The sequence below is a fragment of the Misgurnus anguillicaudatus genome, chromosome 20 (genome assembly GCF_027580225.2).
Source record: "Misgurnus anguillicaudatus chromosome 20, ASM2758022v2, whole genome shotgun sequence".
Lineage (NCBI taxonomy): Eukaryota > Metazoa > Chordata > Actinopteri > Cypriniformes > Cobitidae > Misgurnus > Misgurnus anguillicaudatus.
Genome location: NC_073356.2, coordinates 10,041,990 through 10,069,766, shown reverse-complemented (window position 1 = coordinate 10,069,766; position 27,777 = coordinate 10,041,990). Strand labels below are relative to the sequence as shown.

The 27,777-nt window shown below is 38.6% G+C and overlaps 1 protein-coding gene across 1 annotated transcript; it reads left to right on the top strand.

The window, feature by feature from the left end:
- Positions 1-27,777, top strand: LOC129455188 (uncharacterized). Its single transcript, XM_055219848.2, has 3 exons — positions 1-308; positions 14,600-15,047; positions 27,317-27,777. Exons 1-3 carry the CDS (start codon positions 147-149, stop codon positions 27,775-27,777), a joined length of 1,071 nt encoding a protein of 356 aa, XP_055075823.2. The 5' UTR covers positions 1-146.

Genomic DNA, 27,777 nt, shown 5'->3' with positions numbered 1-27,777 from the left:
TTCCTGTGGAGCTCCACTCGCCCGTAGTCTGCAGCCAGACCCTTCTCAGGCGATCTGAAGCTCTTTAGTCCACCGATAAACCAACTAAAGAAAGAAAGAGTTTGCGTGTTAAGTGTTGTCTTGTCTCGGTGTATTTTAGTGTTGAGATGTTGATGATGAGAGATGTGAACGCGATGTGCTGTAAGTCAGTAGGAACTGATATGTCCATGCTGGATATTGATGATTTCATCACAGAAATCTCTCAGCTGAAGAAAGAGGTGGCGTTACTGGAGGCAAAGCTGAGAGGAGATGAAGGAGTGAAGAGAGAGGTTTGTACAGCTTAAAGAAAAAAACACCGTTATTAAGTATTTTACTATGTTCTGGTTCTTACCTCAACTATAGGGCTCGCAAAATCGCTAGCCTGACGTCCCGGGGCTAATGTGCTTTGTAGTCGGGCTATCAAAATGCATCCCCGCCCCTGCCCGTCGGGCTATCTTGACTTATAGGGAGGAAATATATATTTCAATGCTTATGCATTCTATCACAGTATTGGATGGGTAATTGTGGTGTATGAAATTAAGGCATCGGGTATTTAAATTGCGTTTGAGCGCGCGCTCGAGTTTTACTTTAACTTTCGCTGCAAAGCCGCAGTACCGGAGGCCAGGGGCGTAGCACAAGGTCCCGGGTCCTATGCATAGGCAGTCCTGATGGGCCCCACATTTTTCCATATAGTTTTCTAATCACTACATGAACAAACTGTATGATAACCAAACAAGACTTGATTCAGACATATTTTATTTTGCTGAAGTAACAAGACATTAAATTTTAGAACATTTATTTTTATTATGCTTTATTACTTTAAGGCATAAATTAAATCTTAAATATGCCATTTTAGTTTTGTACATAAACAAAAAGCTCCATTCATATTAAAAGACAAACAAAATATGTATCACTAGTCATTTTATCTGGAAAAAAGGCAAAATGAAACAAATGCTATTGCTTGCATACTTTAGCCTATTCATTTAAAATTAAACATTTTTTCAAATTAGGCTATTGTTTTGTATGCAAACAGCTGTTAGTATACAGTTTATTTATTTAGCCTTTCAACTCAATTTGCATGTAGTCTATGACCAAATTATCATCTGAAAGTGTATATTCTGCTTTTTCAATGGGTTGTCTTAGTTCATTTTAGCACTAACAATCGCAGCCAGGAAAATTCAAACAGTTTAGCCAGAGGTGGAAAGAGTAATAAGATATTCTACTTAAGTAAAAGTAAAGTTACTTGTCTAAAAATCTACTCAAGTAAAAGTAAAAAGTAAGTCACTTTAACTTTACTCAGAGTAAAAGTTACTTTTTTACAGCGGGAAGACGTGGAGAATTCTAGTATAGTTAAAAAACGACAAGGGAATATACATTTCAAACTAGTGGTTTTTAATTGTAGGAATATCTTTACAATTAAAGTGCAATAGCAAAAAGTTAATAAAGTAAAAGCTTTTATATAACTAAGAAACATTTATGGAATAGTTTAATGATTTTTACAGGTGAGTATGCACTTTTAAAGCAAAAAAAATATGAGGTCAGCAGCTAGTAAATAAAATCCCTATAGTAAGGTTGTAATTGATGTATTGCTGGTTACATACATTATTATATAGTTTAAATGAGCATATCATGAGATGAGTGCATGGCTATATACTTTCATCCTTATTGTCTTTTATCTAGCTTCCCTGACCTGGGTACCTGATGTAAGACCTTTTATTCTTATTTCTCTCTCTCTCTCCAATGTCTAATGACCTGCGCATTATCGAGGACGTTCTTAAGTTGTGGTTGACTTGACGCAAGGCTGATTGACCTCGGAAGATAATGCGCATTGTATTAAAAACGCGTCGTGCAAATGAGCGTTAAAAACCCGGCTGGCAATTTCGTTCTCATAAGCATAAATCCTACCTTACATATGAATGAAACACTCGTTTCGCCTCAGTGGAAAGTGGTCGCTTAAATATGGCCAGAGGTTTATTTCATAAGAAATGAATTGAGGGTCTGCATTAGCGCGTGTGGCGTGCCTGTCTCGTCCGTCTCCATGATTGTTTTTATGAGTTTAGCGCGTTCCCCGCCCATCAATCAATCATCATTCATCCGTGATTACCTTGCATTTTTAAAAATATTCTTTACTCAGTAACGGGTATGATTTAAAATGTAGCGAAGTAGTATAGTAGGAAGTTTGTTTTTTTCCTTCCACTGTTTTTTCTTTCTGTTTTGGTGGCCCAATTTAGCTTTGTTTGACAAAGACATTTCAACCGCACCGCAGAAGTTTGCGCTCTACCAGACGCACAACTACAAACAAAATGCGTGTGCAGATGGACTAAACCATTTGGTGCATTAGGAAGGGGTGGGACCGTGAGACTTTAGATAGTTTTTACTTATACAAAATATATTCAAACAGTTATTCAGCAAATACACTAACTTTACATTTCATTTGACATTATAAAATTAAATTAAGAAATGAAAATATTCAGGTAAAATAAAATATATTCCAGACTTTCAAGGGCCCTCTCTCCCCTTGGGGCCCTGGTAATCAGTACTGGTTTTACCCCCAGTCCGACGCCCCTGCCGGAGGCAGTCCGATTTGTCACGGATTTGTTGTGCAAAATCCTCTTACTTCGTCCTGTCAGTTATTAACATTACTATCCTCACGTCAAAAATAATTCTCTCGCAGCAAGCTTCAAAGTGTACTGGCAGTGAAGAGATTTACGAAAAAGGCTGCAGTATCCGCCTGTTTCTCGAACACGGAAGTAAGTGATGTGACGTTTTTCCTTTCAGGTGTTGTGTCGAAGTCTGTTCCCCCTATGTTCCCCCTATTTTTCCCTTCAGTGTAGTGTTTTTATGGCGTTTTTATCATGTTATAGGTTTTATTATTTATATATTTAAAGTTTTAATGGCTACTGAGATGTATATGTGTGCATTTCTGTAATGTATCTGTATTGTTCTTAATGGTAAGTCAATTATTTTTACAGTATGAATCATATTATATGTATAATATATTTATTTAATTATGTATGCAAACATTACATTTTTAAAACAACCAGTAAAGGGGAAAAAAAAGAAAAAGACAGGCTATATTTTAAAAGAAATACCCTAATAGAAAACTGTCAAATGTCTGAAATATTTAATAAATTGTATTATAAAATACATGATATTATGCCTTTTTAGTATAACCAATTCAAATATTTAATCTTTCTAAATGTAACGTGGTGAAAACGTTATAAAAGCACTACGCTGAAGGGAAACATAGGGGGAACATAGTTCGACACAACACCGGTCCGACTTCCTCTATCCAGCCGGTAGAAAGTGTAGTGGGAGCATGCATAAAATATGATTTAAACAGTTAAAGCTATGGTCTACGATTTCAAAGATTGTTCATTATTAATAACCTCGTTTAGATGCTGGTTATGGTTCTACAGTAACATCCTAACAATATGAAGAGAAAAAAAGAATTTAAAAAATCCATTCAGTCTATTGGGTGTATGGTAGCAGATAAGTTGACCAATGTAAACTGTCCGGCCGGATAGCTTACATTGGTTAACTGCTCTCATCCAATCCCTGCTACATTTGAAAATCCACCTCGTGCTCGCGTCTCCACCCCATCGCACACCACCCCGCCCCTCTCCTGCCTGCGACATGAAATTTGTGTCAGTGTATGGTAGCTAGCGAAGCAGCAACATCTCACTAATGGAAAAAAAAACTTAAAACAACAGCAGCAAGCAGCCCCTGCTTGTCCCTACAGTAAAGGTTGGAAGAAAAAGGAAGTCTGTTGAAGAAAGAGCAGAGGTTAAAAAAATTTGAAAAACGCCGGACTCTAAGTAGAATCAATATATGGTCCGCCATTGACCGTTGGAGGAAGCTTCAGGGAGATTTGGGGCTGAAAACCGACGCCGACACGGCAGACTTTTGTTGAACAGGTACGCACTTATTTATACTTTTATTGTGTGAGGTGTTACATAAATATCTTTTTATGAGTACATGCTGTCGTTCGGCATCGGAATGTTAGCCGTTTAGCATCGCGTATCACGGGTCAAAGTAATTATATTTACTAAGATTGTGTGAGGTGTTACATAAATAGTATTATAATCTGACTACATGCTGATGCTGCCGGTCGGCATCGGAATGTTAGCCGTTTAGGATCGCGTATCACTGGTCAAAATAATTATATTTACAAATATTGTGTGAGGTGTTACATCAATAGTATTTTAATCTGACTACATGCTGATGCTGCCGGTCGGCATCGGAATGTTAGCCGTTTAGCATCGCGTATCACGGGTCAAAATAATTATATTTACAAAGATTGTGTGAGGTGTTACATAAATATGATATTATCAGTCTGACAACATGCCCATGCTGCCGGTCGGCATTGGAATGTTAGCCGTTTAGCATCGCGTATCACGGGTCAAAGTAATTATATTTATAAAGTCATTTCTTGAAGCTCATGAGGGGAAGCGTATGCCAAACGTTGTTGTGAAAGTAAATAACGTCAATTACAATCATAATTGTAATTGTTCATTCCTTCAAGCCTTTGTGTTTACTGCTCGGTAAATCTCTGTTCTGATGTTTACTACCAGTGATCACAGCTTGAATGAGTGACGTTGTTCAGGTGGTTTCCCGGTGGGAGGGATCAGGTAGCACAGAGGGGCGGGATGAGTTTTTTAAAACTTACTAACCGTCTCAGGCTTTCTAGACCGATTTTCAACATCATAGACTACAGCTTTAATATTTACTACACCTGCCATGTATGAACCAGTGTGAGGATGAAATTAAAGCTATAAAAGTGATTTTCCTTTTGTCTTTTGTAGTTTGATTAACATAATGACTCAAACATAACCATTTCTTATAAGACGAACTGTCCCTTTAACAACAGAGAAGCGATCTATACACTGACACATGATCAACTTCTCACGTATAATAAACGACTGTTTTTATGAGAATACTTACAGAGACTGTGCTATTACAATATAGTTTGTGCGTATATCTCCTGTCAATCCCAAAAAAATATGCGTTTGCTTTGCGTGATTTTTGTAACGCGCGTGGGCTTTTGAGTTTGTGCGCGTGAAAACAGTTCACTTTAGCATCTTTGTCGCTCAAATAATCTAAAATCGCTTAAATGTTACTGTAAACTTCCTTATTAACTGTATTAGTAACAGTATGTTCTTATTACAGCATGTCATGCAATTAGGGGTGGAACGATACATGTATTCGTTTCGAACCGAATCGGTACGGGGGGTCACGGTTCGGTGCACGAATTTAAACGGAGAATACACGGTATGAAAAAAAAAACTTGCGTGCAATATAATTAAAGGGGACATTCCAGAAGTCGTTTTTAAGATATTAAATAAATATTTGATGTCCCCAGAGTACACATGTGAAGTTTTAGCTCAAAATCCCATATAGGTAATTTATTGTGGCATGTTAAAATAGGCACTTTATGGGGCTGAGTATCCCTTTAAATCCAAACGAGCTGCTCAGGTGGGCGGAGTCTCAAGCGCTGGCGCTGTAGACAGAGTATCGAGGGAGATTCTCTCACGAAAGAAGTTAGTGAGCGATGTTAAGCATTTGAACATGTTTAAAAAGTCAATTATCTGTTTTATGCATACTAAATACATGTTTATTAGCAGATGGGGAACATTGTGAAATAAAAATAAAGACTTTTAGGTATCATGCTGAACTTGTTTTAAACAGGCACAATGATTTTAAGCATGTTACAATAAAATACACGTCCACAAACACTCAGAAGTTTACTTTTTGACCAAACCATACGAGCACATTTAAATGATCTGTAATAAAACAACACGTTTAATGCTTAAACTTCAGAGAAACAGATCAAATGACATGTTTAAGTTTGTGTACACATATTGAACACATTCGCGTTTCTGTCAGTCTCTCATCTATTTTGTAACTCCTCATTCATTTGAAACTTCAGAGAAACATTAAACAACATATTTACTTATTGTGTATGATAGTGAATACGCGTTGTTCACTCACTCTGTCTCGTACAGTGCATTAATCCTCGTGTTCATTTATATAAACTTCAGAGAAACATATTAAACAACATAACTTACTTGAAAGCGAACCGTCGCGTTGCTCTCTCTCTCGTTTGTTCGCTCACTCGCTCTCTCTCTCTTGCACTAAGGTAACGTTAATCCTTTAGAACGTTAATTCAATCTTTAGAAAGATTATTAAAACTACAAGTTATAAGGTTGTAGGCTCCTGTTTGTGTTTGAAGGAATACAAACGTGTCGTGCTGTCAGTAATACTTTCTCTCGGTCACTCTCACTCGAGATAGCATCATGATTGGATAGCGCAGTTGCAGGGGCGGTATCATTATAATGAGATCCCTTAGCTACGTCATGCGGGGAGCGAAATCCGCATGACCTATTTATTCACATGCTTTCACAGAGAGCCTTACCAAAACAAAGTTACAGGGTTGCTATTTTTCATGTTTTCTGGGTTGGTAGAAGCACTGGGGACCTGATTATAGCACTTAAACATGGAAAAAGTCTGATTTTCATGGAATGTCCCCTTTAATGTAATGCGGAACTAATGTTAGATACGCGGGTTCTTTAGGGACAGCTAATCTGTAGCCCCGCCTTAGCTCTGAGGGCTGAAGCTCTGATTGGCGCCGATGCAGCCGAGCTCCGCCTGTGTATGCGCTCTATCAGAGCCCGTCTACATTCTCTGGCACTCTGCAGTTTTTTGTCAGGTTGAGGGTCGAGTGAGTGAGTGAGTCAGTCAGAAAGCAGCGACAGCGAGTATGGCAAATGGTGGTGAGGATCTGCCGGCCTCTTTAAGATCGCAAGTTTGGGAAAACTTTAGTTTTCCAGTCAGTAGTACAGGCGAGAAAGTGGTGGAAAAGACGAGGAGTGCGTGTCGGCGTTGTCAGCAGTTTTTGGGTATGTGAGTGGAAATACATCAAATCAGGGCTCTCAAGTCACCCGCATTCACCATGAGACACCCATTTCAGTCAGTTCACACGCTACACCTTGTATTTCTCACGCTGAGAAGTGGGAGATAAATTGTCCTGCTATTTATATTTTTTTTCTATTTTTATAGTTAATGGACAAAGCGCAGGCATACGCAGGGCAGTTCTGTCGAGTTCAGCTGCTTTCAGTTTTTTAAGTGTGCTGAACTTCACGCAGCGCCATCAGCGTCAGAGTACCGCGAGAAATCTTGCGGAGGAGGCTGATTTAAATCGCTCTCGCGTTACTCTGACGTCATCCACTTGTCGTTTCTTGCAGCGCCTGATGAAGTCGTACACACCTATTAATGCATCCTACAAGCCTACATTTTTTTGTTCTTTAGTAAATTAATATGAAATAAATGTGCTAAAATGTAATTTAAAAATGTATTTAGGTAACTTGTAATACATTTGAAACCCATCTTTGTATGAAAGATGAGTACAAGTTTATAGATATGTTAAATGCATTTCAGTTCACAATATTAATGACAAATTTCGCCGAAAGGTGAGGGATTTTCATGCCTGTATAATAATGTAACACAGTTACTAACTCAGTTACTTTTTGTGAGAAGTAATTAGTAACTATAACTAATTACTTTTTTAAAGTAACGTTCCCAACACTGATTATACAGCGCAGTAATATTGACGGAGGTTTGCGCGAGAGGGGGAGTAGTCAGGACTCTCAGTAGTGGTGATGATACTGCGCTACAAGGTCGAAGTGCACACACCGTTTTGACTGAATGTTTATTATGAAATCCCAAAGATATATACACTAGATGTCGCCTTGGAGTTCTAAGCATGCGTCAAAACCTCCGCCATCTCGGAACAGGGGTCTTGTCATAGGAAGTATCTAGGTAAAGCTGCTATCTCCGCCTGTTTTTCGAATTCATGGACGATGCCAGACTTTTGTGCTGCGTATGGATGTTAGGCCTGCTAGCACTATGCATTATAGTTAGAAAAAGTAGATTTTCATAATATTAAAACTTTAATTTTTTTCTTGACTTAATGCTTAATAAATGTATGACTGTTGAAACGAACCAAAAGAAAACCAAGAAAATCGCATTTATGACGATTTATGGTGATTTTATTTCCGTTGACGCTGATGTGGTGCTCCCCTGTTTCAAGATGGTGGCTCTATTTGACACATTCGGTCCAATGAACTGCTGTAGCCAAGGCGAAATCTAGTGTACATATTTATGATGAAATTCAAGAAGACTTGACATAATTTGTGCAGTTAGGGGTTGCCATAATAGCTAATACAAACGCAATAAATCTCTACAAAACATTTGTTTTAACCCCATGTACAAGAGCTGAATGTGTATGTGGCGCACATGCACTCATGATCTGTATTTACAAATCCATCCAGTAAAACCTTTCATAGAAACTACCAGTAAACAATAAATATAATAATTGTTTAAAAACAACTAATATTACGCTGATAAAAATATGGTAAATACATCAATGCGGTGCATTTTGAGAGTACAAATAAGTGACTAGATCTATGAGGATTTTTATGTTCTTGTAAACAAATTTGTGCCCTTTTAGTAAAATCTTTGGTTGCATATGATAATAATAATTATAAGGCACACAAACCACATACACATTACACAACATGATAAATGAGATTTGCCATTGGTCAAAACATGTTTAATGTTTATAGAATAATTAGTGGGGGCATTTAATACAGATTAATTATTGATTACAACATTTGAACGCTGAATTTAAAGTGGATACTGTTACATTAAAGTTACTTAATTCAAATGTTGTGACTTTCTGGAAAGGCAGTCAAGTGCATTTGTCTTTTGCATAGTTCTTTTGGCACAGTCACACACACACACACACACACACACACACACACACACACACACACACAGGGAAACCAGATCCATGAAAGTGTGTGTTTGTCATTATATTATTCTGTATTCGCAAGCATTACTGCCAGATTCACAAACCATTAAGAGGAGCAAATGTATGCGCGTGTTCGTCAGGATGACGTTGGATCTGATTCGCGTAACTTATATGCGTGCGTTAACGTGAGTGATTACAGAATAATAATGCAAGCAAATTATATTGATATTGCGAGACAGCATTTCACCTCGACGAGAAATCTGATATTTACATTACTGGCATATAGCGGTCTAATTTGAAACGGACAGTTTTGTAAAAGCAGCAAACACCTGGCAGGTTCTCTTAATTTACTACTAAAATGGTGCCGCTGCCTATTCCTTCTATCCATGCCCAGCGCCACTGATTCAAGTCCTTTATCAAAAAGGTCGTCTTACCTAGTCTACGCTTCATAAACATACTCTTCATCCTGCTGGTAACGTCAACTTGTTATGACATCTCCGCGGCCGCGCGGCATCTGCAGCTGGATCTCAGCCACACCTCAAAGACCCCTCCCTATTCTACTTCTTATTGGCTAGTTTGTTAGTTTGGTTGAGAGTGAAAGATGTGTTCCTCTCATTCTATTTGTAGGCAAACGCATGATTTGTTTTTATTCGCAGCCAAGACCACACGCCGGATCTGACTGCAAGCTCTTTGGTGAGCTCTGCTTTGAATTGAAGTTCGATCGTGACAAATAAATAGACTACTTGCGGAGTCAGTGATATGCTGCCATTTATAACGGTGCCTTGCAACCCCCACATAAACACAAAAAATGGATTTGCATGATTCACGAAAGCCTCGTTTTCAGGTCGGAAAAGCCGGAATTCCGGATTTTTCCGGAAGAATCACACCCCTGAATATATACAACATAATCTACTTTGTTTATGTTTATAATAGCTCGTAATGTGTTTGCGCGTACTTTTGCTATGTTTTAAATGAAAAAGCAAATACTTAAAGGCGCAAAAGAGGATGTTTCCGCCGATTGAGAATCCAAAGACCGTTACTGAGTTTTTTAAATAAGCGCATGCGTAAGAACAGCCTCCCTCCTTCACAGCTCATTTCTAGGAAACGCCTTCCATAACTCGTGCACGAGTATTTGAACACGAGTGTTTGTTTACCACTGGCATATGCTGTGTTGCGTCAGTGGATTCATTATGTGAAATGATATGATAATAAACACATAAGACGTTAGATCAGTCGACGCTACCTACTCCCATTTCAACTAGCATGTAGCAGACTAGTCACTGCCTTACAACTACAGTACAAGAACAACGTCGATATACCTGAATAACAGTACAACAATAATTATTACACAAAGAAAGAATAATCACTGTTACCTGTCGAGGGGAATTTTTGCGACCTGCGCGTCTGTCTTGACACCTCTCTGTTCCTTCATTGTTCTCCAGTGTTGAAATGTTTCTCCAATAACGGCTCTGGTTTGTTTACATTATTCTGACAATTTTCTCCTCTTCTCAGCGACTTAAAAACTCTCTTTTGCGTCCTCCTTCGGGCTTCTTCTCTTCCATGGTGCAAATTCGAAAACAGCGTATAAATATTCATGTGTAGACATTTCCTGGAATAGCGTTTGTAATGCTACTTCTTGTGTGGCACAAAGGGAGATTCTGCACGGGAGCGCCCCCTGGTGTTCGGATGTGCCTGGATTTCACCGTAATTCATTCAAATTCATTCATTGAGAAAACGCGCATTTGCACGATGAATCGTTAATACGTCTTCATATATCAAGCCACTTCTTAAAAAGATCAATTATATTTAATTTATAGAATAAAAACAGTGTTATGTTAATTTGATACAGTTTTTTCTACCTAATCAATACTGTTAGATCTTACTTCATTTGTAACTTTTTCTTTTCTATTTTATATCCTTCTCATTTCTTGATTTGTTCTTATTTTATTTTCCCACATCACTTTTTTGCTTATCTGAAAATTATTCAACCCATGACTCAAAAACCATAATTTAATTCATTTAACCAGTACTACAGGGAGTGCAGAATTATAAGGCAAGTTGTATTTTTGAGGATTACTTTTGTTATTGTACAACTACAGTGCTTTTGGTCAATTCAAAATGTGAACAAACCCTCAAACCTGAACATTTAAGTAGTAAAAGTGAAATGTTGGCTTTCTTAAGAGAATATTTCTATGTACACCATTATTAGGCAACTATTAGTGTGCAGAATTATTAGGCAACTAAATGAAAAACAAAGATTTTACCATCTCACTTGTTTTTTTTCACCTGTTAAAGTGAGAATAATAAGCAAACTCTACATTTACAAAAAGAAAGTAATAGTGAAACGATAACAAATAAAGAAATATGTGGACGCAGTGACCAATGTGTCCGCCCTTATTTTCGATGTCAGTCGCGGGCCTTCCGTTCACTGATTAATTCAGTTTCTTGATCTGGTCTGAACCAACATTTTGTGCAGATGCAGGGAACTACATTAACCTTTTCCACTGGTGGCACTTGCGCTACCAACTTTTTCAGTTACTGGCGCAAAATATGATTTGGTCTCACATATTTTTTTCAAGTTATATTAAGGCGCTCTGGATAATAATGAACAATAATGAAACTGTATTGCAGAGATATGCTTTTTATTTTACTTGCCATCTTTTAAACCAAATGCCGCCTTGTTTTCTTAAATGTTGCAGTTTTTTCAACTGATATGAAATTTACTTTGTGGTGGTAGCCGGTGAATAGGGCTTTTATTACCCACTGACAAATATTGGTATACTTTACATGTGACGTAGAACTAATAATGTGTGACACAACACAATACTTTGATTCATTGAAAATTAATATTAATTTCACATTATATTTGCAAAATAATCGGTCTTCTTGAAAGATACAAACTTTTTCCTGTACCACTGCTTGAAGAAAGTGTCTTCTAAAAATTGGCAGTAGGTCTGAGAGTTGTTTTTTATTTCCATTTTCAACCCAAAAAGGTCCAACAAGCTCATCTTTAATAATACCTGTCTGTCTGTAGTGTACTGTAGACACTTTCTTCAAGCAGTGGTACAGGAAAAAGTTTGTATCTTTCAAGAAGACTGATTATTTTGCAAGACAACGCTCCATCACATACATCAAAGTACTCCACTGAGTGGCTGGCCAGTAAAGGCTTTAAAGATGAAAAACTAATGCCATGGCCCCATCTTCACCTGACTTAAACCCTATTGAGACCTTTTGATTCCTTCTTAAGCAGGACATTTACAGTGAAGGTAAACCGTACACCTCTCTGAACAGTGTCTGGGAGGCTGTGGTTGTGGCTGCACAAAATGTTGGTTCAGATCAGATCAAGAAACTGACTGAATCCGTGAATGGAAGCCTTGTGACTGTTATCGAAAAGAAGGGTGGCTATATTGGTCACTGAGTCTATATGTTTTTTATTTTTTATCGTTTTATTATTTTCTTTTTGTAAATGTAGAGTTTGTTTATTATTCTCACTTTAACAGGTGAAAAAAACCAAGTGAGATGTAAAATCTTTGTTTTTCATTTAGTTGCCTAATAATTCTGCACACAAATAGTTGCCTAATAATGGTGTACATAGAAATATTCTCTTAAGAAAACCAACATTTCACTTTTACTACTTAAATGTTCAGGTTTGAGGGTTTGTTAAGATTTTGAATTGACCAAGAGCACTGTAGTTGTACAATAACAAAAGTAATCCTCAAAAATACAACTTGCCTAATAATTCTGCACTCCCTGTATATTGTAAAATTAATTCATTTTAAATTAGATGTAGGCCTTCAGGTCCACCCTATTTCAAGGCCAACTTAAAATTGTATGGCCTTGCGACTGATGGTCAGATTATGGCAAAATAAAATGATTGCAGATTTAAAATAGTATGGGAATGCTACTTTCCACATTTATGAACCCATTTAATTAAACATGGTTTCTGTTACTAGTCAAATGTTTACATTTTAAATTTGAAAGAATTAAATAATTGAAATAATGGTCATAATGTATTTTTTGCGTATGTTATAGTGTGCATTTTGTTTCTGCGCACATGGAGGGATGTTGAGTTCCTTCCTTCTTTTTTGTCCTTGGCCAATCACATGCCTGAAGAATAAATAAGTTAAGTTACAGCATGTTCCCTAATGAGGCCATAATATTTATTCTGGGGGGTCCTCCCACCTCGCGGCTCCATCAGAGGCCACATCGCCCCTCGAGCACCCTTCTCATTTTTTTCACCCCTGACCCGTTTTCATGCCTGATTATAAAAGTAATTAATTACCAGGAAAAGTAATTACTGCGTTACTTTAAAAAAAAAATATTTCAAACAACTTGAATGCCCCTTATGTTAAATGACTAAAATGGACACTAAAGAGAAATCACTAATTTTGTGGCAGCATGTGACGATTTGAGGTGCTTTACTAGATCAGAATTACTTGCCACTGACGTGGAGAGACTTTTTCTTCATGGGCATAAGTTGCACATTACACAAACATTCTTGCCTTTCACCTCAACAATGGAAAAGTAGTGCTTTATACTTCGTGTTTACGACCGCTACCTTTGAGCTTGTTGTACTTGCCATTGCCCTGTCGCTGGTGTTTTCGGAGTGATTGATGCGCGATGACCGGGCTGCATGTCAGTGCTTTGAGATGGGGCACAGTCAGCAGCAGAACCACTGCTCGTTGAGAAGAGAAAACAACGCTTATTTTCAAGTCAGTCTACAAAAGTCTCCAACCACGCCAAAAAAGATAGCTAGATTTGTCCTATAAAGTCGCTAAAGTGATAGAAAGTTGCTAAATTTAGCGACAAAGTGACCTAGTTGCTCAGACTTTTTAACACTGCTGCTCGCTCCTCTGACTCGGACTGCGTGTGTGGGAGGGCCTTTTTGTGAACTCTGCCTCTGGTTGGCTACCGATGGAAATTAAGCCAATCATCATCCGTTATGTTTCTCACAACACACACAAGAGAAAAACAGTGTTTGGGTGGGAGAGTGAGCATACGCGGCTGAAAATCACTACAGTGAGATCAATTTTAGTAACGCGCAGCATTTTAATGTCAGTAACGATAACGGCGTTATAACGGGGGAAACAGTCATTTATTTGATTACTCGTTACTGAAAAAAATAACGCCGTTACTAACGCCAATTACTTATAACGCCATTATTCCCATCACTGCATATAATATCGTTTTCATTTTTATTAACTTAACAGTCTTTAAATGGGGAAAACATGGAATAAATGGGGCTAGGCTAAATGCTAACAAATTCACATGCTGTACAAAGATTAAGTGTATGCATTTAAAAAAGATAGGTCTATATTAATTAGGGATGCACAATAATTTGCATCTGATTGTCATTGTACATATAGTGAAGCCAGTTTCGTGATTAGAAGTAAATCACCATCACCTGTTTTCAGATGGAGAGGCATTTACTACACAAAACCGTAGTTCACTGACAATCTGGGCAATTTTGCATTAATTAAATGCAAATATTGCCTCCGATATTTATGCGATAAGGACCAGCTTGTCAATGAACTACAGCTGCTCCACCTGAATAGCAGGTGATGGCGATTTACTACTAATCAAGTAACCGGCCTTACTGAAGAGATGCACATGATATTGCATGCAAATTATTGCGCATCCCTAGTATTCATTTGTCTAAGTTGAGGTAAGAAGAACATGGTAAAATATTGAGAAACGGTGGTGTTTTTCTTTTAAACGTCATTTACATTAAATCATTTATAATCTTACACTGCTCGTGTGTGTTGTCAGGATGTGGATTGTTGTGAATCTTCAGTGTATGTGACTGATGGATGTCTGGATTCAGTGTTGATGAGCAGAGATCAGAGCCGCACACCACAGCCACTGCTGGACTCTAAACTCTCTGAAGAGAAATCCAGACACACACAGGACTCAGAGCTCAGTCTCACTTTACTCTGTTATACTGAGTCAAAGCCCACAGACGCTCAGGACACTGTGTGTGACAGTAATCAGGGCTTACAGGATGAGGAATCTACTGATCAAACCTCCACAGAGTCTCTGGATTCTGTCTGTAACGCTGGAGAACAGCAGCAGATCCTGCAGACCACACTGAAGATGTGTTCAGTCAAACTGATCGACTGCAGGAACCTGATGATGAAGATTAAAACAGAACCCACAAAAGAGGAAGATCACACCGATAAAGATGAAGACAATCATGCAGATGATTTAATTTCACCAGGTATGTCTCCTTAATTATTGTTGTATTTATATATTAATAATTTATACTTTTTTAAGTGTCATGTCAGACTGTTTTATTAAAGGCGGTTTTTTGTCAAAAACTCACAACAAAAAGACCTAAAAAAAGGACTTAAATCTGAAAGGAGTTTAGGATATCTTTAATACCTATTATACCCCAGGGCTGTAGCTTGAGTATTCGGGGCCTCCTAAAAAAAATTGACGTAGGCCCCCACCACCCTCTCTTTATAAAATTTATTGTACAATATGTGTGCCCACATGTAATCTAATAGGAGTTTTTTTTTTTTCAATATTTTATTATGTTTTTCCCTCAACTTCGACGAATTAAGGGCCATTTACATTATAAATATAACATCAGGGCTCCAGACTAACTTTTTTCATTAGGAGCACACTGGCCCCCAACTGAAAATTTTAGGGGCGCAACCAGAAAATTTAGGGGCACATACAGTAAATCAACATGCTAACCAAATATTCACATTTCTACTAAGTAATACACTGTATTACTAATACATACTTTGATGATAGGTGCAGAAAGTACAATGTGCTGTTTTTAATTCAGTGTCACATCACAAAAAAAAGTCAGATTTACTGGTCGCACATGTGCGACTGGATGTAAAATTCAGTGGCACACTCTTGAATTTTGGTGGCAAAATGCCACCATTTGGTGGCAGTCTGGAGCCCTGAACATTAACGATAACTATATTAGCTTCCACATTATAACGATAACTTTATGCTAATTCCCTCACGCGCGGGGCACTCGCACAAATACTTGCCTTTAATGACATTAACTTTTATTTGATATTTCTTGTAATAAAAACTGTTGCAATTGTTAACATGTAACTGAATATGTAAATACGCTGTTCTTGTTGCATTTACAACGCGGGTACCCAGCAGCTGTCCTCAACACGCTGCGTTTTGTGTAAGTCTAAACAGTGAATTTAGTTTGTGTAATCTAAGTTAATATCTTACCTTTTGGCGTAGTCAGTGTGGTAGGAAAAAAGCATTACGTAGTTAATTTCAAAGCAACTGCATCTGCACTGGATACCTGAGGTAATTTTATGTTAAAAGACCTACGCATTGAGCTTTACCACTGTCATTTCATGTGCACTTCAAATAGATTTGATTGGCGATATTGTTTGTTGTATCTTTTTCGTTATAGTTGTGGTGTGAACTCCGCTTTTGACTTTAATATAAAACGATTTTGAAAACTATATTTTTTATTGTTATCGTTATAATGTAAACGGCCCTTTAATACATACCTCTCTTTTCTCAATGCGTGCACTTAATCGTTGTACATTGCATCCATTTAGCCTATAGCATCATTCATTAATTAGGATCCAAACACTGATTGGTGAGTGAATAGGTTTTTGTATTACACTGTGTGAGTGTGAGCAAGTTTGATGATGTTGCACCTTGATTGTAATGTAAATACGTGAACACATGAATGCTGCATCTGGATACAGGGAAATACTGTATATTCAAGTGAATCGCCATCATTTAGAAAGAACATTGCATTTATGTATGAATCAAGATGGTGATTCTTTTTTCAATTAATCATGCAGCCCTTACTGTCAACTCTTTCCCCCCAGCGGGAGTATGTAATGTCACAGATCAACTGATCAATATTTAGGGTTGGGAACCAGTTCCGTTTTTTAAAAGGAACCGGAACCGCACACAATTCTTAAGTTTCGGTTCTAAAGCGGTTCTGATGCGATGCACGTGCAAAGCGCTTCATGTCTTACCTCATGAATATTAATTACGTTGAGCCACTGTTTATAGTCACTTGCGCAACCAAATTAACACAGCTTACCACAGAAAACACTCGCGCTGCTGAGGTAAGCTTTGTATACTTCATGTTAAACATGTCTAAAAGTCAAAAGTGTGGATTCTAGTGCTGTTGACGGTACAGTCCGACCCGCTGTAACAAGTCTGTTTGAATAAATCATTTAACCTCTTAGTTACAATAAAGTTCAGAAACTCAAATACTGTGTGTTACTAAATAGGAAAGATCTGGTGAGGATGATCAAAATAGACCCAGCTAAATCACACACCACAGGATTGAATTCATATGCATATATTAGAATAGAAAATACAAATACAAAATTTCAAACACTTAGCTCATTGTCATCTGTTAGTCCTTAGTTAGGTCCTTGCTCAGTCCTTTTAGAAACGTGAGTAATCCAGAGTAATCAACATGAGTTATCCAAAAAATTGATAAATCCCAAGATTGTCCATTAAAATGTTGAAGGAAAACCCCCCCAAAAAATCCAATTGTCTCTTGAAACTCAGCAGCAATTAAATCCACTTTTAGTTCAACAAGGAGACACAAATATTCTAGAAAAGGGATTTCATAAACTAATGAAATCCTCCAGAATCACATTGTAGGTTTGGACAGCATGCTCCATCTCTAACCATTTCCTACTTTATTTTAGGCCTTCCTTCCTCCCAGGTGTAATCCTTTAAAAAAAATCTCTTCCCCTACAATAGGGATTCAACCTAAAAGTCCTCAAAATTAACCACATAAAGGATGTTTTAGATAAGGTAAACAAACTCAAACACCACCAGCTTAAATAAACAGTGAACTTAAATTAAGGCCTGAAACACAAATAAAATCATATATATGCATTAACAAAATTATGCTTTTTTTATACACCAGAAAAGCAAAAATATGTGCATAATATTTTTTGTGGGCCTTAATAATGTAGCAAGGCTACAGAGTCCCCCCCCCGCCAGCGGCTACATAGGGAGAGTTCCCCAGAAAGGTTTTAAATTGACAACATTCACTGTATCTTCCTTATCATCTGGATGAATCCATCTGACTCGGTAATTCACTGGCCCAAGCTTCATCTTCACCCTGGCTGGCCCTGACCACCTTGGGGCTAGTTTAGAGGAGAAATAATCAGAAGCCTTGGAAAGAGGATGAGCCTTTACCCAGACCAGATCTCCCACTTGAAAGTGTACATCTCTCCTGTGGGTATTGTAATACCTGGCTTGTCGAAGTTGAGCTTTCCTCACAGATCTTTTAACTTCTTCAGCAAGTAGTTGTTGCCTTTCTATTATAGAATAGGAAAATTGAGAGGGATTTGGAGAATAATTGATAAGTCTCTCCAATGGACCCTGCAGGGGTCTTCCTAAAGTAAGTTCTGCAGGTGTCTTGTTGGTAGTTTCATGTTTGGCATTATTCAGTGCAAATCTGAACTCAGATAGCCACTTGTCCCACTCTCTGTGATTTTCCCCCACATAAGAAGCCATCATGGTTTTCAGAGTTTTGTTGACTCGCTCTGTGAAGTTTGTCTGTGGGTGATAACTTGTAGTTAATTTCTGAGTAACACCCCAGTTTTTGCACAGATCAACCAAGAGCTGACTAAGAAGCTGAGGGCCTCTATCAGAAAGAATGTACTTGGGCACGCCCCATCGATTAAAGATTTCATCCTTCAAAATCCTACAAATGCGTGGAGTCTTACTTTCTCTTAAAGGGAATAGCTCCACCCACTTTGTGAAATAGTCAACCACCACAAGGAGATAAATGTTGCCCTTCTTACTTTTTGGAAATGGCCCCATGAGATCGATGCCAAGCATGTGACCAGGTTCGTTCACTTCAGTTGATTGAAGAAACCCCAGGGGTTTGGTATTCGAAGGTTTGTACTGTTGACACACAACACATTCTTTCACATGTTGCCACACATCCTTTCGGACATCTGGCCACCAGGCCACCTCCAAGATTTTAAGAAGAGTTTTCATTTTCCCTAGATGAGCTCCTAAGGGGTTGTCATGGAAATAGCCGAGGAAAGTAGGGGTAAGGGATTTTGGGACTACCAGCTTGTACTTAACACCATCAGCGTTTGGAATAATTCGGTAGAGTACACCCTGTTGAATTTCCCATCTTATTCTGTCACTTTTCTCATTCTTTCCATCCACTTTTTCCATTAACTCCTTCATTTGCTCATCTTGCTCTTGGGCAACTTGTATCTCAGCCAGCGAACTTGGTAAGTTAAAGTTCCATGATGAGGTCTTCACCACATATGCAGCCAAAACAGCATGATCTTCAACAGATCTAGATAGGGCATCTGGTACCACATTCATTCTGCCCTTTCTATATTGAACTTGGAACTGAAACCGTTGTAGCCTCAAAGTCCACCTTGTGAGTCGAGAAGTGGTCTTTGGAGAATTAAAGGCCCACGTCAGAGCTGCATGGTCAGTGTATACCACAAAAGGTACACCCTCCAAATAATGGTGCCACTTTTCAACTGCCCACACAACAGCCAAACATTCCTTCTCTGAGGTGGAGTAATTCAATTCTGCTCCCCTCAGACTCCTTGAGGCATATGCGATCACACGCTCCTCATTATCAATATTTTGTGAAAGTACAGCTCCAAGTCCTGTAGAACTGGCGTCAGTTTGTACTTGAAAAAGATGGCTCAGATCTGGTTGGGCCAGCACAGGGGCTTTCTGTAGGGCTTCCTTCAGTCTCTCCATACTTTGTTGACATTTTTCCGTCCATTCCCATGTGACACCTTTTCGCTGTAACTGATACAAAGGGGCAGCAAGCTCTGCAAAATGTGGGATAAACTTGTGGTACCAGCCTATCATGCCTACAAACCTCTGTAATGAATGAATGTCATGAGGAACAGGGTAGTTGGTGATAGCGCTTGTCTTTTCTGGGTCTGCTTCCACCCCTTTTCCAGAAACAACATGGCCCAGGAACCTTAATTCATTCTTAAGAAAATGGCATTTCTTCAAATTCAGGGTCAAGTTTGCTTGGTGGAGTTTTGAAAAAACAGCTTCCAGATCTTGAAGGTGCTTCTGCTGGGAAGGTGAGTATACAATAATATCATCTATATACCCAAAGCAGATTGTCCCCCTTAACTCACCAAGGACTCTTTCCATAAGACGTTGAAATGTAGCCCCTGCATTTTTTAGACCAAATGGCATGGTCAAAAAATGATATATGCCATACGGAGTGATGAAAGCAGTCTTCTCGCGACTATCCTGGTCCATTTGTACCTGCCAGTACCCAGATTTTAAATACAATGTGCTAAAATATTTTGCCCCGTGCATAGATTCCAAAATATCATGAATAATGGGCATAGGGTAAGCATCCTGGGGTGTTTTTGCATTTAACTTTCTATAGTCAACACAGAAACGTAGGCTTTGATCAGGTTTTGGCACGAGGACCACTGGGAAGGCCCAAGAAGACTGTGAGGGCTCAATTATGCCTTCCTGAAGCATCCTGTGAACCTCCTGCCTAATAACATCCTTCTTCAGAGGTGAGACACGATAGGCCTTGCACCTTATGGGTATGTCATCGGTTGTCATGATCTTGTGGGTGGTAAGGTTTGTCTTCCCCAGCTTGTCTGAACACACAGAAGGCCAAGCATACAGAAGTTGTTGCACCTCAGGGGGATACCTTAGTATCAGATCATCAATTAAAGTTGGCACCGTGGTAATCAATTGCTCAGGCACTTCAGAGTCCAGGGGTAAAGCCATGTACAAGGTGACTACATGTTCCTCTTGCTGGCTCCATAACTGTTTTCCTAGAGGCTGGCTAAGAAAAGGAAATACTCTAGCTCTTCCATTAATGCATAGTTCATAGTTATATTCGGCCACATGTACTCGTACACCAGTTTGACTAAGAAAATCCAGGCCTAAAATAAGTGGAAAAGCCAGCTGTTCATCTGCCATCACATAGGTATCAACAGTCCACACTAGTCCATGCCACTCATAAGTAATAGGAACTCTACCTTCTGATTTTTGTGCCTTTCCATCAGCTAGCATAAATGTTCTGTTGGAGTGTTTTTGTATTTGTTCACCTGGTTTAGCCAGTGCTTCCCACAACTTCCTCTGTATTAAAGTAAAAGTGGAACCAGTATCTAATATAGCTTCAACTTGTCGTCCTTGGATACTAATAGCAACTCGAAGCAATGGAGGGGTTGTAGAGTGGACTAAAGCAAGATGTTGGGATTGCCCAGTAGTGGGTTTAGGAACATTAACATGTCGTACTGTTGGATTCTTCTTTCCTTTTTCACTGGCCTTAATTTGATTTACTTTGGCCCAATAATCTCTCTTAGAATTAAGGTCTCTTTCTACCATTGATCCAACCTTAACTAACTGTTCTACTGTATGCACAGCACCATGTAGGCTTCCAGCCAAAGAAGGGTTGCAGTTATTCAGAATCCTTCTTTCCATTTCCTCCTCAGGGAGATCACTTTTCCACTTCAGACACAATGCCCTATAGTCATAGGCAAAATCTCTAATACATTGATTAGGCTCCTGGATCATAGCTTTGAGTTGTTCTTCTACCTCTGTAAGATAGTCAGTGGGTAAGAATGCTCCTAAAAATGCATTTTTAAAATCCATCCAGTTGTGGATCTTACTTCTTTCTGCAAGCCACCAGCTCCTGGCTGGACCAGAAAGAACAGCATTCAGCGTAGCTATAAGTTCAATGTCTGACATATGTCTGAGTGTTAAAAAAATTCTCACAACGCTCCACAAACTCTACCACATCACTGGTTTCTCTGGCATCACCAAAGTGTGGAAACTCAAGATTAATTGGAGGTTTGGGATAGGAAGTAGGTGGCTGTGCTGACTGCCCAGTGTCTGAAGCAGAAGCTCCAAAAGAAAGATGTGCCACAGGGGTGCTAGTTTTTCTTATTAGGGCAACTTCCTTTTTCCATTGTTCATCCCTTCTCTGAAGACACTCTACAACAGCATGTTCTAGCTTATTCAGAGACCTTTGCATTAATTCTTCAATATCTTCAAACCGCTGATCCAGAGTTTCTCTGAAGGCAGTTTCTCTATTAAGTGCACTTTGATTGTAAGCTCGAAAATCATCTTTTAATGTGGAAATTTCTGTATGTAATTCTTGAACAGATTGGGTGAGGGTGTTTATTTCAGAATCCATTCTCTCAATATCATTTCCTATAGGATTCAAAGGTGGCTGGCCTTCCTCATCACTCTCTTCAGCCTGACTGTTAATGTACAGCTCACTTAATAGAGAACTGATTTCAACAACATCCCTGTAGGTATCTCTAGGTGAAACAGGCTGGAAAGGAAGAGACTCTGCAGCCCCCACATTATCTACATGAATGGACTCTGTCTCTGGGTTTGAATTAAAATTCTGCATTGTAAGAACAAAAATAGTTAACCCACAAAATATAATTCAATCACAATCCACTCAGTAACCAGTAACACAGTTCACAAAACACATGAGTCCCCGTACGGGCCACCATCTGTAACAAGTCTGTTTGAATAAATCATTTAACCTCTTAGTTACAATAAAGTTCAGAAACTCAAATACTGTGTGTTACTAAATAGGAAAGATCTGGTGAGGATGATCAAAATAGACCCAGCTAAATCACACACCACAGGATTGAATTCATATGCATATATTAGAATAGAAAATACAAATGCAAAATTTCAAACACTTAGCTCATTGTCATCTGTTAGTCCTTAGTTAGGTCCTTGCTCAGTCCTTTTAGAAACGTGAGTAATCCAGAGTAATCAACATGAGTTATCCAAAAAATTGATAAATCCCAAGATTGTCCATTAAAATGTTGAAGGAAAACCCCCCCAAAAAATCCAATTGTCTCTTGAAACTCAGCAGCAATTAAATCCACTTTTAGTTCAACAAGGAGACACAAATATTCTAGAAAAGGGATTTCATAAACTAATGAAATCCTCCAGAATCACATTGTAGGTTTGGACAGCATGCTCCATCTCTAACCATTTCCTACTTTATTTTAGGCCTTCCTTCCTCCCAGGTGTAATCCTTTAAAATAAAAATCTCTTCCCCTACAATAGGGATTCAACCTAAAAGTCCTCAAAATTAACCACATAAAGGATGTTTTAGATAAGGTAAACAAACTCAAACACCACCAGCTTAAATAAACAGTGAACTTAAATTAAGGCCTGAAACACAAATAAAATCATATATATGCATTAACAAAATTATGCTTTTTTTATACACCAGAAAAGCAAAAATATGTGCATAATATTTTTTGTGGGCCTTAATAATGTAGCAAGGCTACACCGCGATGCTGTGCATTTCACAAACTATGATAAATATAAAGTACAGTCTCATCCAGCGAGATGTCTTCAAGTTCGCGTGAAAGCAAACGGACATAAGACTCAAGCCTTAGTGCGCTATATGCTGATATCAGTGATGACCCGCTGGCTTGGGGGCGGAACAATGAGGTAAGATATTCTCTCTTGGTCAAGGTTGCGAAAAAGTATCAATCTGCACTACCAGTATAGCAACATGCATTTTCAGCACTGTGCAGACATTATAACCCCAAAAAGGTTCCTCACTTGAACTGTGTGTTGTTTCACGGATGAAAGTGATAAAATAAACATGCACATAGGTGCCGATCCCGTGGTCGCTCCGGGGCTCGAGCAGCACTCACCGAAATGGCCATGCACATTATGCTCAATTGCTTCATTTCGCATCTATAACCACGCATAAAACATGATCGCGCCGCTTTCCTCCAAAGCACGTGGACGCTCCAAAGCGTCTGTCGTTGGTAAGTAACCTAAGCATTGCTTGACAATGTGACGAGCAGCCTCCGGCGGAAAAGAAGTCGGCGCATATGAACACGCATGTTTGTTAAGAAACGTATATCTGATCCTCATTTACATTTTTATATTTCAAAATATATGTATGCATTATATATAAGCCTATATGCATCAATGCACGCATGTACATACGAAAATTATTACTTGTACAGCAGCCTTTTCAGGATATATGACAAAACACTTGCTCCAGCATATGAATCCTAAATCACAGGGCTCCAGACTAACTTTTTTAACTAGGAGCACAGTGGCCCCCAACTGAAAATTTTAGGGGTGCAACCAGAAAATTTAGGGGCACACACCGTAAATCAACATGCTAACCAAATATTCACATTTCTTCTAATTTCCAGTGTATTACTAATAAATACTTGATGATAGATGCAGAAAATACAATGTGCTGTTTCAAATTCAGTGTCACATTTTATTGTGCACTTTTGGAAAATAAGGTCAAATTTACTGGTTGCACATGTGCGACTGGATGTAAAATTCAGTGCCACACTCTAAAATTTTAGGGGCAAAATGCCACCATTTGGGGGCAGTCTGGAGCCCTGAATCATATGAGAATTGCTGCTGCTAATAGTTCACTTCAACAGGTACATTCCTACGAGGACTACAACAGGAATAAATGATATAGGCCTAGTGACTGAAAAAGTGAAAATATCACTTTACATTTAAAATATTTTATCAGTGATTAATAAACACACATTGAATTGTTTAAGTATTGTGCATTATTTTTTATTACATGGAACCTGAATCAGAACCGGAATCGTTAGGCAGAACTGGAACCGGAATCGGAACCGGAAAATTTCTAACGATTCCCAACCCTTTCGATAATGAATTTCAATATTGTTTTTTTAAATAGATTTTATCAATTAGTTGTTGCAGCCCTAGAGGCTGTTTACACTTGGCATTAACATGTGTTTTCGTCGATCGGATCACAAGTGGATGACGTTAATGCCAGGTGTAAACGGTGTTCAAAACGTTTTGAGCTCGTCCACTTTCGACCACTTTCAACCACATCCAGAGGTGGTCGAAACCACTTTCGATCGGATCACTTTGGAGCTGCGGAACGCACATGTGGTTGAATGCGTTCGAACAGCCACACGCGACCGTCTTCTCTCCGCCCATTTATCTAATCTGAGGTATTAAACACAAGTTTCACGTCTTTTTTGACTTCTGGCGTGAACATTCGGTGAACAGCGCTATTTTTAGCCTTTCATTGATAAAAACTAAGCGGCTGATCTCCGTAGTTTCGTTTTGAAAGCGTCTGAAAGTTGCGCGATCCTATTTCATCAATTGTGCTGAAAATTCAAAGAAAGCTCTTACATACTCATGTACAAAACACTGTGCAGCATGTTTACTTGCTAAACAAGCAGTGCACTCCGACATAATATTAGTTTGCGTCCATATAAACTCATAATTACTCCCGCTCGGGTTTGAATGACAGCAGAGAGACTCGCCCACCGTCTCACAGACCACCCCCTCATAGTATTCAGCACAGAAGCGGTTGAAAGTGGACAAAGGAGACGGATTTAAATACCAGGTGTAAACGTCATGTGTCTCTCTCGTCCACTTGTGATCTGATCGATGAAAACACATCTTAATACCAAGTGTAAACGGCCTCCTAGTTGCATTGTAAAATATTGCATTTTTACACACAGGAAGGATAATGCGTTTCTTCACCCTTGAGCTGGGTGGGGGTTAGGCTTGGGCGGTATTCAAATTTTGATACCATCAAACCGCCTCCCTATTTTACCCCGGTATACGGTATTACCGTGAATAATTATAAAATTATGACGTAATCAGACAGTGTCGCTATAATGTTGGCTTGTGCCTAAACCCTTCAGAAACTGAATACCAAACACTAATACTGAAACAATAACAAAATAACATGCACAACAATATTAACAACTTTTATTAGCAACAACTAGCAGTTTATAAAAAAGTTAAATACAAAAGGTCAAACAGAATTAACCAGTTGTTGGTTAAAAAAATTATCTCTAAATTAGGCTATTATAGTGGACTAAACGCGACTACAGTTAGCCATCTCATTCCAATTTCCAGGATATTTTTGTGTAAAGTGAACTCACACTAAATCCCTCACACTCAATATTTCGTAACTCGCCTGTTTGTACTTATAAACCAATAAAAACATTTGGCGCAAGGTCACGGCATTTGGGTTCTGGCGCGAGGTCACGGCGTTTGGTTTTGTGCACTCACATTGCATCAAGCTAAAATTCAATCAAAGCAACAGTCTCAGACTTGAAGAAAATTGCTGAACATTTAAACCTATTTTCTGCACATTTCGCCATATTTTAATGAAATAAAGAAAGTCCTCCTTCTGTTAACTTATATTTCTGCATATTCCAGCATATAAAATTAAAATATTTTTTGTTAAATCCAGCAATTAAATAATTAAAACGAAAGTCTTTCCTGGTTGTATTCCAAATTATTAACATTCACGTCTTTTAACAGTAAAGTGCAGATTAAGTTTTGTTTTTGTAAATAGACATTTTTACCACTTAATTAGGTTTTGCTTTGTAGAAAGCCTTTCTTTAAAGTGAATTTCGTTTTTGTATAAATTGTGTCTTAATTTTAATAAATGTTTTATCAACCAATTGCATGTATTTAATAAATTAAAAGCAAATATAGACAATATAATAACCGTGACATGGAGGCGCCGGCACGGCGCGTTCGCTTGCATTGCAATGTTGACTAGAACGCACGGACCTCATCATAAATGAATGAAACTCATACATTAGCATTAAATATCTTTGCTGCATTCTTTCTAAAACAGACAAGGGCTTTCTCGCGGCTCGCATCAGCAAAGCATTGCATCGTCCATGTTGCACTTAACAGAAGTTGACACTTGTCTTTTTGAAAAATGAAAAAGTAATAATAATTATACAAAAGAGTTGTTCTAGTCGTTACTAGAAGGCACAGAGTGAGTTAGACTTGCCTTGGCGGTGCGTCTTTATGCATTCTGAAGGTGCCTGTTTTATCGTGTTGCAGTCTATTGGCAACATTCCGCACAAGTTGGTTTTAGATTTGGAAATACATTACATCTACATTTCAGTGCTAACTGATAAGGTGATGATGATCATCATCTTTCTTTATTATTTTTAGGACTACCTCAAACTTAAGCGGCGTCTGTCATTTTCTTAAATAAGCCGCGGCAATGTTTCAAATGAGCTTCTAATAAGACAAACGCCTTTATTTTCCACGCGATCACCTTACCAAAACCATTTTGAAACTAAGGAGTCATTTGTCGTCCGATTGCATACAAGCAGCATACAAGCTCCGCGGCGACGCGTTTGCGGGAATGATGTTTCGGATGAGCCGGAGGCAGAGCAGCAGAGAGATGCGACAGAGTTGCGAGATTGCAGGCGCAGCTCGAAATGACTGTTATTTCAAACAGCGTAACTTGTTTTAAACTAATCAGTTAATGGCTCGGTGGTCGGTGAAGAAAATTTTTAGTTTTCGCCATCCCTAATTTAATATTTAATCCTTGTCTGCTATATAAGTTCATTGTTTTTTTTAAATGCCGGTATGGCGGTATAGAAACTGATACCTTTGCTATTTTTAGATCCCGCGGTATACCATATTACCGTATTACCGCCCAAGCCTAGTGGGGGTAGAATATTAATCCTCTCAGCTGTTTTAATTGTATCATGTTTCTTTTAGATGTGAAGAGTGAATCATGTTCCGAGGGAGAAACATCCTCAACATCAGAAGAGCGACTGACAGCACAAACTCTTTCCTGCATCACCTGTGGAAAGACATTCAGCTCACAGAGACATTTAGAGACACATGAGAGAAAACACACAGAACAGAAACTCAGCTTTACTACCTTACAAGAGAAGAAACTTCATCATTCAAAAGATCACGAAGAGAAGAAGCAGCAGCAGTTTCACTGTGAGCAGTGTGGGATGATTTTTGTCTTATCTCAGCTGGAAGATCACATGAAGTTACACAATGGTGAATCGCCTTTCTGCTGCACTGAATGTGGAAATTACTTCAGCACCAAACAAAGTCTTGATGCTCATCAGAGAATTCACACAGGAGAAAAACCATACGAGTGTCCTCACTGTGAGAAGAGATTCAGAGAAAAAAGCTGTCTGAAGAAACATCCCAGCAAACAATGA

Excerpts from the sequence above, each read along its gene's own strand:
- LOC129455188 (XM_055219848.2), top strand. The coding sequence starts at position 147 with ATGTTGATGATGAGAGATGTGAACGCGATGTGCTGTAAGTCAGTAGGA. Across the intron at positions 309-14,599 it reads ATGAAGGAGTGAAGAGAGAG|GATGTGGATTGTTGTGAATC; the intron begins GTTTGTACAGCT and ends GTGTGTTGTCAG. Across the intron at positions 15,048-27,316 it reads AGATGATTTAATTTCACCAG|ATGTGAAGAGTGAATCATGT; the intron begins GTATGTCTCCTT and ends TGTTTCTTTTAG.